A 12,791-nucleotide genomic window follows, 5' to 3' on the forward strand; every position below is an offset into this window, starting at 1 on the left:
TGTGTCACGTTGGAGGACCTGAAACAGGAAGTTAATAAGGGTACAGGGAACAAGACGTTGAGCTCTGACAAGAAAAAACTGAGAGCGATTGGCCCAGGAAACACTAAGGTTGAAGTTGCAAAAGGATTTGCCCATGGATACAGGGAGAGAAGTCCTTGAGTTTAAGACCAGGTAACTTTTTTCTATTCAATACAATATGACATTGTTCGCTTAAAACAGTCTAAATGTTCTAGTAAAGAAACATTTTATAACACTGCTTGCATAAACTATGGCTTCTAGGCTTCTCTCCTTGGAATCATCACTAATTTGTAACACTTTGGCAAAGCTTACTTATCAAGAAATATTAGAAATAATCATCGGTTTATATTCTAAAGATAAATTTATTTTTGTACTGATTACATAGATAAATTTATTTTTGTACTGATTACATAGATTACATATTTATCTTTAAATAATTTATCTTATTTAAAGATAAATTTATTTTTGTACTGATTACATAGATGGCCTTTTCAGTGTTCTGGAGTTGATACGAAGTGTGACAAACTGGGGAGGTGAGAGGAAGATGGCACACAGGATATACGATCCCAACTGAACAGACCTAAATGGATGGAATGTAAGCCCAGCCAGAAGTAAAGTGCACATTAGCAAATACATTTTATTACTTTCACATTCTTAAATTAGTATTGCCACCTAGAAAAATACAAACTTAATGGTAGTTAAAAAGGATAACCAAATGCAGTACATGGGTTTCAGGAAATGTGTGGAAAACAGGAGAATGCTTCTGCTTACTGGACATAGAAACAAATTTACTAATTTTCTTAGGAAACGATTTTATTCATAAGTGTTTCAAAGGTAAACTTCAATGCAGCAGGATCAAAAAAACAACAAACACCGAATCAGTGTAGATGTAATCAAAGCTTTATGTCTTATATTTTGTGACTGCTACAATAAGCAGTATACAATCAGCTGTCACGTCCTGAGGATAATAGATATCTAAGTTACGACTTGCTCTATTTGTTTCTGACCTAGGAAACCACAGGGTATTGTGATACCTATGTCAGTATACTCTGAATATTCATTTAAATTCACTACTGCACTGTGTTAATAATAGTGATTCACATATATTTACATACAGTGTTTCCAAAAGAAAGATACTGTTAAACTTCACCAGAATTTCAGTTGGCGGGCAGGACAATAAAACTGAAACAAGCATCAAGGAATACTGTGAAGTTTTTTCTTGAGGTGATTCAATTTCCTTTAACTCAACTCTGTTTTACTCTATCTTACATTCACATTCCAGCCTAGACCTAAGTGAAGCATCATGAGAATTCCTTTACTACAGAGTCATTTTCCTACCCGATTCCTCTTTCTGAAGTTGGTCCTATATCTCTGGGTCAAACCATTTTCCCTAATTATTTATTTCCGATAAAATAATTATAGAACCTTCAAGAAAGTAAATGTAATAGAAAATAAAATGTATGAATGTTCCTTTGGATCTAAAACTTATTTTAAAGGGAAAAAATTCAAGAATAAAAATGATTAGGACAGAATGTAATGCATCCGTAGGCCCCAAACAGTGTGCCTGCATGTGTGTGTGTGTGTGTGCGTGTGTGTGTGTGTGCACGCCCATTGACAATATAGACCCCAAACATGAGCATCTAAGTGACTTTATTCATTCTTCCGCCATATATCTGATGAAGGTGGCTGATTCTCAAAACTGCCGTAGTTAGAGAGGTAGTTGAACATATTCTTGCATATTCATATTCTGACAAAACACACAGTTTTCACTTTTACTTTATCTTTGCAGCTTTCTTAACAGATATGATAAATAAATAATACAGGGCCTTATTTTAAACAGTTGTCTGAATATTTATCTAAGGGGCTGAGTTTGGCCTCTGAAATACAAGCCAAAGAAAAATTAATGTTCGAGAAAGGACCAGGGGAAATCCCCTGTATGTGAAATTACAACAGGAGCCAGGAGAGTGAAGAATTAGGACAGATGTTTTATCCAATAAATATCTAACACTGACATGCAGCTTAGAAAGTGATATCTTCTTGGCATTCAGGACAGAATAGAAGCTTTTTTTCTTTTTTTTCTTAACTGTACACTGGCACCATCACAAAACGCATGCCAGGATTTTATACCTGGAAACCCCACAAGACTGCCTGCCCTTTTCATAGCTGGACAAGCCGAAGACGAGAAAACATGTGTTAAAAGGTATAGAAATATTATTTCTGTCTACATTTTGCTTGCCTGCCCAAACCAGGCAAGCCAAATGCATAGTTAAAAGCTAATCTGCTAGTTTTTAATTCAAACAGTTAATGGGATTTTCAGTAGCTGTTGCTCATCTACCTCTACTCTCATTCACCCTCAGATTCCCAAACCCCTCCTCCAAAATATTCTACTTAGAAGGCTGGGACCAAAGAGAGACGGAGGATTACAGGTAATCATGAGACAGCCTAGAAGGCCAGAGAAACTGCTGACTGTGCTCCAACAAGACTGGATTTCAGCCTCTTTTCTCAGAGTCCCAAGTTGTCCCTCTCTCCCTTCTTTTTCATTCACCATTCAACTGGACAGTGTGATTGAACTGGAAAATATGGCTTAGAGCTCACATTTTTTAAGTTGAGTGCTAGAGAGGGTATGGGTGACATTCCCCCCAATCTAAGTACTAATCCACTGACAGGTATACAAGAGGGCTCTGACCTTTAGCCCAAGACACAAAGAAGGGAGAAAGCAGAATGCAATCTTGACTCTGTCTTTATTTCTAGTCTCACATCTGGTTGCCTTCCCAACTCCCACCCTCTCTGATCCAGTCAGTCGAGACCTTGTGCCATTTCCTGAACACAGATACTTGCTGTATGTCTCACTTGCTCTGACCGTCCCTCTTCCACCTTTCTGCCTAGAAAACTCGACAGACCAAACTCAAACAGCTTCCCCAAAGCTTTCCTGACTATCCCAGTCTCCGAGGTAGAGTTACTCCTCCCCACCCCTTCCTTGGAACTTAGTGTATGAATCCATCACAGTCCCTGCAATACTGGTGCTTGCATCTGCCTTGCCACCCACAGGCCCAGCAACTCAGGGACTTACTTCTGTGCAAAGACAGGCACAGAGCCATTGGTCTATAAATGTTTATTAAACTAAACTGTCCAATTTGATTTTCATTAAATTTATCTAAAGTATCTGTTTCTGAAGTTAACTTTCAATTACTGTTTTTAACAAGAATTCATGAACAGGGAGGTCAGCAATGCATAGATTTTTACTGTGCAAAAGTATACATAAAAGATGAATTTTGAAAATTTGAAAACAGAAACTTCATTACAATTTTTTAAATTATCCTACAGTCAATTAGGGAAAGTACGAAAACCAAACTACAAAACATGCTATGCAAGTCAGTTGGGAAGTCGTATGACCTGCCACTAAATGTGGATACGTTTCCTTCTGCCATCCTTACTCGTTGCCTTATTTTAAGAGGAACAGTCAGAGTCTGGAGGTTTTGCATGGTGAAATAAGTATCATTTAAAAGTCAAAATTAGAAATCACAATGTTTACTTGAAATGGCAGGAGGTGGATGGGGGCAGAACCACAAAACAGCCCAGGATCTGGGTACAAGAGAGTCACTGCAACAAAGACATTAATCTTTATATGTTGATTAAACTACACACTAAGTGACTGGCTATCCAAGGTAACCGGGGTTCAAAGGGCTAATGAAGGCAGGGAGAAGAGCATCCTTTGACCAACTTCACTTCTATCAGTTCTTCCTCTGACCACTTCCTTTCGATTTTCTGAACAATCAAATAGATGCACTCAAATCAAAAAACAGTTTTCTATCAAAATGATCCTGACATACACTATAGGCTTAATAGAGTTTTTATAAATAAAATTGAAATCGAAGAGCACACAGTATATTAGGGATAATACCATGGCACACTGTGAGAATTCAATCACATTTTAAAAGAGGGCTGGGTCTTAGAGGGGGCTTAATTGTTTATTTATTAATCATTCATTCAATTGTAAAACTTTTATTAAGCACCTTCATGCCAAGGACTGTATAAAATGCAGGGGAAAACAGTGACTAAGACCTAAGACCTGACTTTGAGACCATAGGTTTCTTAAAAAGACTTTTTTTTCAAAAAACAATGGTATAGAACTATTAATTCTGCCTGAGAGAAACCAAGTCTACGAAGACCTAGTGGTGACAACTAAAATTTGTTTTAAAAGATCAATAAGCAGGTAATTCAAAAGTATCCCCAGATTGGCAAATAATCAAAAAAGCCTATGTTTGGATTGTAATATGTTTTATGTATCATACTTACATTTGAAATTGTGCATATCAGATATTCTGGATATACACAGCAACAAAATACATGCCAAAAACTGTTGAAGGTAACTTAATGACAACCAGACAAACCCATCTGACCCCAGCTAAATATTTCCAGGACTCAATTTCTTTCAGAGAAAAGACAATTCCTTAATCCTTTTTGGATCCAGACTGAGGAGAACCACTTCTCTCAAAGCAGTCCTTATTCCAAGATAGGTCTAGGTAACTAGATTTAAACAATTTTCCTTACTGCATTAAAAGAAAACATTCAAAGGATATGAGAGGCAAGCAATTAAATAGAGAACTAATAGCAATAAAATAATGGAAACAGCAATTTTCCCTGAAGACTTTCAAGGGAGACAGTGTCTAAACATCTTAAGTATTGATATTAGATAATATTTGAACATTCTCTATGAATAAAATATACCTAATATAACTAAAAATATTACTATACTTTACAGCCTGCTTCACTAGGCCAATGAAGTCCTCTTCTTACTCAGAAGAGGTCTACAGAAAAGGGAGCAAAATAAACCAGGAGGAATAAAGAATCAGATGATAATTATACCAGCCATGTGTATCAGTAAGAATGTGCTCCACAAGGTGTAATCATGCCGGACGCCTTAAAGATTTGGGTGGCTGATATCATATGCTACAAATGATGCTTATGTGATATCCCGGAACTGGATGTATCACGATTTAATTGCAATGTCCACAAATGGTTCACAAACACTTTGGTTTGCACCGGACAGGACACTGAATCTCCACAGGTAACTAGGAGGAACTGAAGGTATAGGAATCCCTCTTAACAAGCACTCAATTTATCATCAGGGCAATTTAGTTATACTAGTACCTCTGGATATCCATAAAAATATCCCTTTAAACTCAGACAAGAAAAGAGAAACTCAAACCAGAAATGAAAATATTTAATAGGAAAAGCATATCTGATAGGTACCAGCCTCTAACCACCTAATTGCTCCTACCAGAGAACCAACACAGATTCCTCTCAGAATTATGGAGACTAATAACACAGTAAGCTGCTGTGAGGGGGGAAACATTAGAAGCTATTCTCTTACATCGCACAACACCTGTGATCTTCTACGCTGCAGCAAGTTCCTGAAACATCTACACAGAAATACAGGAACCCACCTAGAAAATGAGAAATAGAAAAAAGCATGCAGGAAGAATATCATTAAAAGGTTGGTACAGGTCAAGGATAAGCGCTTCATTCATGGGCACTAGTACTTCATTCTTCAACATATAAAAGATAACTCCAGTGTACAAGAAAGGGAGTTAGATAAACAGATGGTTAACTGTTTGAGAAATGGTTACACACTGTCATTTTAGAGAAAACGAAAGAATGGATTATCTGGCATCATGGAAAAAAGTACTTCATTTTAAGAGCATGGATGCTTTTGTTCCTCTATACCAATCACAAACTATATCAATCAAAAAGAAATCTGGCTTGTCAGGATAGGTAATTGGGTGAGTACCTTTAATTTTGGTTTTATTTGAGAGGGAGTTTGCTTTTATCATGAGACCATACTCTATTTCCAGTCTTTATATTATGAAATATTTCTCTCCTAGCACAAGAAAAGAGGGGGAAAGTACACTTAAATGGGTCACTTTATCTGCACTTAAAAAGAAAACTTTTTTTTCTTCCATGACTCTGGGCTGTTAAAATCGACCAAAATCCATTTACACAAGAACAAAGTTCATAGTTCATGGGGAAATATGTAAGAACAAGAGGTCCCTAATGGGTAAAAGAAATGCAAAATAGTATCTATAAGTAATGTTTGAAAGGGCTGGGACAAGTTATTTGGAGAAGTTAAGATGAAGGGGGTGATATCTAGATGATGCCCAGCTGTTCCCCATCATCAGAGGGGAAATAAAAGAGAAAATTGGTTTAATTAAAAGCTCAAGAGATTTCAGCATAAGGAAAAATTTCTTGACTATAAAGATTATCAAAAACACAGAGAGACAAATATAAATGAGTCTGTGAGATTCCCATCCCTCTGGGCATTTACTATAAGAATAATGTCTACTTTAATTGACTGGCTTAAGTAAAATGCTGGCATGAGAGAGGATCCAGGCCTGCATGAACTTCTGAAGTCCCTCATACTTCTCCTGAACTGGGAAAGCTGTGGGCTGGAATGAAAGAAAGGAGAATGAGAAAGAGTGGGCAGAGGAAGTTTTATATCCTGCCAATGATCATTTCTGACTGTGAAGAGTATTCTTTTTCCTCTGTATTTTCTTCCATGTGTAACTTAAACAACATCATTTTCACATACTTAAGTTTCCCTGGCCCACCAATGTAGAACAGGTGTCTGTATGAGCCAACAAAGCTGTTAACGAAAATGCAGACGTTGGATAAAAGACAAAGTAGCCTAACCTACTTTGACAAAGTAGCCTAACCTACGAAAATCAGGGGACCTGACGCAGTCACTGAAACAATTCCCTTCCCTCCTACAAGATTCTCAGGAATGGCTGTCAGGTGGAAATGGATGGTGAAAACAAAGAAGGCTCATGTGTCATCTGATGTGAAATCACACAGGAGCAGTCACAGACAAGCTCCTGAAAAGCTTCCAGCAAGACCAGACATATAACACCGAGAGCAAAGACACACCAAATAGTTTGGCGACATCTTCGAAAGTTACTTGAACGCTCCCTTCACAGCTCCAGGGTCCCCTCATTTTCCTTTCTCTCCCCTCGTATAAACCTGCCACTGATAAACTGTCAGCGTGAATACTCCCTGAGGGCACCGAAACCTTTATTAGTACCCTTCTCACTTCCTCCGGGAAGCTCCTCATCTGTGTGTAATTGATGTCTCAAAAGAGATCCTATGCACACACTTCAGGCCATCTTAAAGCACTTTTCACTTTTGAAAAAAGACCCCTCTGTGGCCTCTGAGCCAATGCAAACAAAGAGTGAGCAGAATAATGTTTCATTAAGTTAACACGACTCCTGCCAAGAATCATACAGTCAGAAACCTGCTTATAAAACTGGCCATAAGGAATAATGAAAAGGACCACAGAAAATTCTTCAAATGTTGGAATCATTATTCACCCTGGGATCTGAGGACTAAAACATAGGATATGTGTTCTCTATAATCTTTTTCCCTAAATAGAGACTTTGAAAATACTAATTCTCCAGCTAGAGTGCTGCTTCCCCCCTGAAAGCCATTAGGGTTAATAACAAGCAGAACCTTTTTTGATCTCTATGGATGAAAATTGTACATTCTCCAGTTTCCTCATTTTAAAAGATTAAATAGGATGGTTGCTTTTGATTTTAAACATGAAATATATCAGGGCCACAAAAAGAGAAGCTCATTTTTTTTTCCTGTTCATAACAATTTATAAATAGATGGGGAAGAAAGTGAAGACGATCTACTGAGTGTGTCATTTCCTATAAAATATGTGTGGTTTCTGCAGCCAGCAATGTACTGTAAGTCAACTTAATATGTGTAAGCAAACTCATGATATACCAATGCATTATGCTCAGAAAACAACTCAGACACAAACATAACCGTAAATCTCTGACTAAAATAGCCCATAAAATTCTACATATTTTCTTTGGGTGACATAGATCTATACTTATATTGGCATAAATGGTCATGGGCTGTCAACAAAGATATATCAAGTGATTCACCTAAATCACTCTTCGATCTTTAGAGCTAAGCTTGTAAAATGTGAAGAGTTTACTTTCTTGAGTCTCTAATTCTTATTAACTTGAAAAACTGTTTAGGAGTCAAAGAAACATAATGCACAACTATAGTTTTGTGTCTTGTAAATTCTGTAATTGATAATGTATCACTTTTCCCCCACACTGTAAAAATTTTCAACAAAACGTTAAAACAAAGTATTTGGCAAAGCACCTCTCGTTTAAAAACGAATCTGTTTTGCTGGCCAACTGATTGAAAGAAGAGGACAAAAACATTACTGTTATTATCTTAACTCTCCCTAAAGACTCAACTGTTACTGACTGGAATCAGGCTGCAAGATCTCTTTCTGGTTGTCAGTTTTTGTAAAGTGCTTTCTTTTCAAATACTTCACTGTGTTTCGCTTTTGGTGGTGCAACAAATGTCAACTAATCTTTGTTAATTTGAAATCGCTCAATGCTAGCAGAGGCTTATTCTTTGGACTGCCACAAGCATATCCTACCAATTGATAGTTATTATTCACCTTGATACTTTTCACTCTTTCCTCCCAAAGGAGGAACGGGAAAAGGAGAAGGGAATAAAGATTTAAAAAACAGATGGTGGGACCCTCCCCTCCCCTCCTCCTCTCCTCTTGCCCTTTCTCCCATGCCCCTGCAACCCCACACATCCCCACCTTCCCTCTCTAATTATATTTTCAAAGTATATTTGTACAGCTGTACGAAGTGTGGAAATTATATCCATTCTAACTGCTGGTTCAAATACGTATTAGAAATAGAGTAAGCAAGGAAATCACCTAAACCAGTTCAGGTTCACAGTATTTATTATCCTTTTGTAAGAAATCATGCGGTAGCCCACTCCTTCATTTGGATAAGCTCAAGTTTATAATCAGAATAGAGTTGGACAAATGTTGAGAAACCAAACTGCATCCAAGACTCCTGGCTAAGAGTGTTCCCCACGGTCCCAGGCAGAGTCAGCGGTCAGAGCCTGGCTTTTGGTGTCACTCACATCTACCTGGGCTTGACACTTGGATGAAATATTTAACCTCTAAGTCCGTTGCCTCACTGGTCAAAAATAAAATAAAATTAAAATTAAAACTAGAAAAATTAAATAAAACACAGTAACAGAGCCTAGGAAGATTGAATATCTCACAGGAATGTTGTCAGGATTAAACAATCTGCATGTAAACAGCTCACAAAGCCTAGGCATTGTGAGCACTCAACATATTTTCAATATCTAGGTTTGAAAATGTATCCTAAGGTTAATGGACTATACACAGAAGTCTACGGTATACACACGGAGAGGAAATAAACTTGTCCTATAAGAAGCAATTGTGGTTTGCAGTAAGATGTAAAAGTGGGCAAGTCAAGGAATACCCAAGGAAATAAGCTATCTACTATTCTTTCAGTGATTCCTCAAAGCAATTTCCCTAATACAACTTCAAAGGAGAGGCCAGGAAATCTAGTTTTGGTCACATTAACTGGAGATGTGTGGGTATGTGTTATTCCGTGAAGTACCTATTCACATTTCAAATTAGGGGAGTTTGCTTATCCCTGCTTTGGTTTAATTACTGGCTAAGTGCTCTCACCCTGTCCCCGACCCCTTCCCAGCCACTAAAACCCTCCCACTCTTTCCTCTGACATTCAGGATTAGTTGTTAGCAAAATCTCTGATTAACCTCTATCTTTTTCTCTGAACACTCCCTTCGCATCTTGATCTACAAAACCTGGCTCTCTCCCATGGACACTACTTCCCCTGGAACACTCTCAGGTAGCAGCCTGTTTCTTTTCCATGCATCTTGTACCGCTGGGCCTGGAAATGGGACGAGGGGACTCTATTCTCCTTCCTTGCTCCTTAGATGCCTCCAGCATCAACAGACTGCTCCTCCTTACTAATTATTTACCAACTCCTGGATTACTCCCTTTCATTTTCAGAAGATTTTAGCTCCTAAATGTCACACCCTTTCAATGCTGGTTCTATCATAATTGTCTGTTTCAATATCCGCACAGACGATTCTCTAATATTTCATGGCAGGGCCACCACCAGCCTTTACAACATCTTTGTGCAAATAGGAAAAGGCAACATTTCCTCCAAGTAGACCCTGCTCCATCCCATGACACGAAGCTGGGCAAAGGAAGGCCTGCTGAATTTCAGTCACTGATGGCCACCTCAGCCAGGCCACTGTGAAGAGGGTACACACACTGCCTAACCATTCATGACAGCCTTCAACCTACCCTCCCTCTTTCATCTCAGACATGCATCCCATATCACCCTAACCTCAATTTCACACATTCCACTCTTACATCACCTATCCTTCCAACTCGTTTCCTCTAGAACACCAAATCAAACAATCTGTCCACCCTAGGGAGACCTCCACCTCCTCCTTCACACCATCCCACACACAATCGTGTCTCCCCTCACCTCCACAACCAGCTGAAATTCAATGGAGATGGATTTCAATGTTCTATGTCACGTACCCTCAACTGTGTCCCGCTCTGGCTTCATCATTCACACCTGGCAAAATCCCAGCTCTGGTCCAATCCAACTCTGTACTTACTCCACACTTGTACAGCGATCATGAACATGACTGGAGAAAAATGTACAACTATGCTGGCTGGTCTCATGTTAAATTCAGGATTAGCCACTTCAGGAGTGTCCTTAATGCTGTTGGACTTGAGACAAACATTTTCTATCTTCTCCTTAGATCTACAAAGCTACTTCCCCATCTTCACCCTTGGCTGAAGAACTTGTTTCCTATTTCACTGAGAAAAATGGAGCAATAAGAAGCGAACTTCCGTACCAGGCCCCATAACTTCTCTAACACTGTATCTTACCATCTTCTCCCTTGCTCACTCTGGACTCCAACTACACTGGCCTCTTGATGTTTCTGGAACATTCCAGGCACTCTACTGCCTCAAGGCCTTTGTAATTGCTCCTTCTTTTACCTAGAACTCTCTCCCATCAAATGCCTGCTCCCTCACTGCCTCAGGTCTTTTCTCAAATACCCCTCTCTCACTCTTCTCTCCTTATTTAATTTATTTTGCCCCATATCTCTTGTTGGCGCTGAATAAGCTGTAAATTTTACATGTTTATTTTGCTTATTGTATGTCTCTCTACCAATATAAAATCCATGAGAGGTCTCTTTCTGTTCTTCTTTTTCACTGCTATAACTATAATGTCAAGAACAGTACTCGGCACATAGCAGAAACTCAATATATACGTTGATATACGTTAACAGAGAGGGGGTGGGGGAGGGAGAGGGAACAGGCAAGTGGTCAGGCAAGCAGGCAGTACAGCAAGAGGAGTGACCCAATAAGATTCCCCTTCATCCTACTGAAGGAGAAGGGTGTGTCCCTTCCAGAAATCCGGAAAATGTCATGCATCTCTGCTTTGTTCTCTTTCTAACCACAAGGACCTGCCAAAGTTCACAGCACTACTACAACAATGGTGGGGGGCTTAGTTGAGTTTTCAAAAGGTATAGGAATAAGGATAGCAAATTCAATGAAAGTTGGCTAAAAAAAGTCTAGAAAGCCGACTTCAGCCATTTTACTAAGACAAGAATCTGTTTCCTACATTAATTCAGCACCTCGGCTGCAGGTCAGATAGCACTGGAGCGGAACCGGTCTCTTGGGGACTATCAGAAAGCACATCAGTTTAAAGGGTAGGAGTGGCCAGTCAGAATACAAAGGGACTCCTATGACCATTAATAAAATGAATGGCTTTGGGCTATTACTGAAATATGATTTTTCTGCAAGGATCCTTTAAGGTTTCTTTGTTTGAAGATAATTTACTGATTTCTATGAGTCCACCGACACAGACTTTAATGACACACTCTTCCTCCCAAATCATGATCTGGGCCCACTTGGGGGACCAGTGAGTAGGGTTAAAAAAAAGTACAGCAGCTTTTGTGGAACAAAGATTTGCCAAAACTGCAGTACAGAAATTACATACACCAACAGAATCACAATGCAAATGTTTGGAGAAAGATAAAAATGAATCCACATGGACAGAATTCAGAGGTGGAAAATACCCCCTTAGAATTCTAGAAGGGTTTCTCACTTTTCAAAAGCATTTCAGAAGAATATAACTTATTTGGTCATTGTTTTGCTGTCAGGAATGTTAACATTAAGCTTAATTTATTAAGGACAAACCTAGGAACAAAGCTATTATAAAACTACTTGTGATCACAGAAAAAATCAGCACAATCAGAAATAAAACACTGGCATTCTCAGGCTTCACTTATATAAGAATAAAACCACGACATACCCCAGTAACCCTCTCAGCTTGCAGGAGAAATATACTGATAACACTCAAGAATACTATCCAGGGAAATCCATACTGCTAAAAACCAAAATAAAACAAAAAGCAAAGAGCTGTTTACTTTTCTTAGGTGCTAACCTTTTGAACCAGAATTGTTTGATCATAAATCTAAGAGGTAGTAGAAGCTTAGAAGAAAACTGTATCTATAATGGTAGGGAATTCAATTAGTAAGTTATTGGAATTCTACATAACCTTTAAGAGAACAGGGTTTGTATCCTGAAATTTGTCACACTTACCTCCATTTCCTTCCCCATTGGCACTGACCTCCGCCATCTCTGTGCCTTCCAATTCAGACTCACAGCCTAAATCCAATGTTCCATCAGCTGAGCATGACGACTCCTCTTTCTATATTATTTTAAAAATAATGATTTATGGAGATGTATTAGCAACTGAAAACATTCAAAATACTTCCACAGTCCTAAGGAATTATCACAGTTGCTTGTAATTTGGAATTTCAATACTGATTTACTTTTTAATGTAAAACCACTCCTTGGTTGGGGG

The 12,791-nt window shown here is 38.6% G+C and overlaps 1 protein-coding gene across 2 annotated transcripts in view; it reads right to left on the minus strand.

Moving 5' to 3' along the window:
* ASXL3 (ASXL transcriptional regulator 3) overlaps positions 1 to 12,791 on the minus strand; it is a 187,815-nt gene that overhangs the window by 106,994 nt on the left and 68,030 nt on the right. For both annotated transcript variants that reach the window (XM_082354161.1, XM_082354160.1), the window contains one exon: positions 12,527 to 12,635. In XM_082354161.1, the coding sequence (XP_082210287.1) occupies positions 12,527 to 12,635 (109 nt within the window). The remainder of the gene's footprint in view (positions 1 to 12,526; positions 12,636 to 12,791) is intronic.

This window comes from Balaenoptera borealis, assembly GCF_965194805.1.
Source record: "Balaenoptera borealis genome assembly, chromosome: 14".
Lineage (NCBI taxonomy): Eukaryota > Metazoa > Chordata > Mammalia > Artiodactyla > Balaenopteridae > Balaenoptera > Balaenoptera borealis.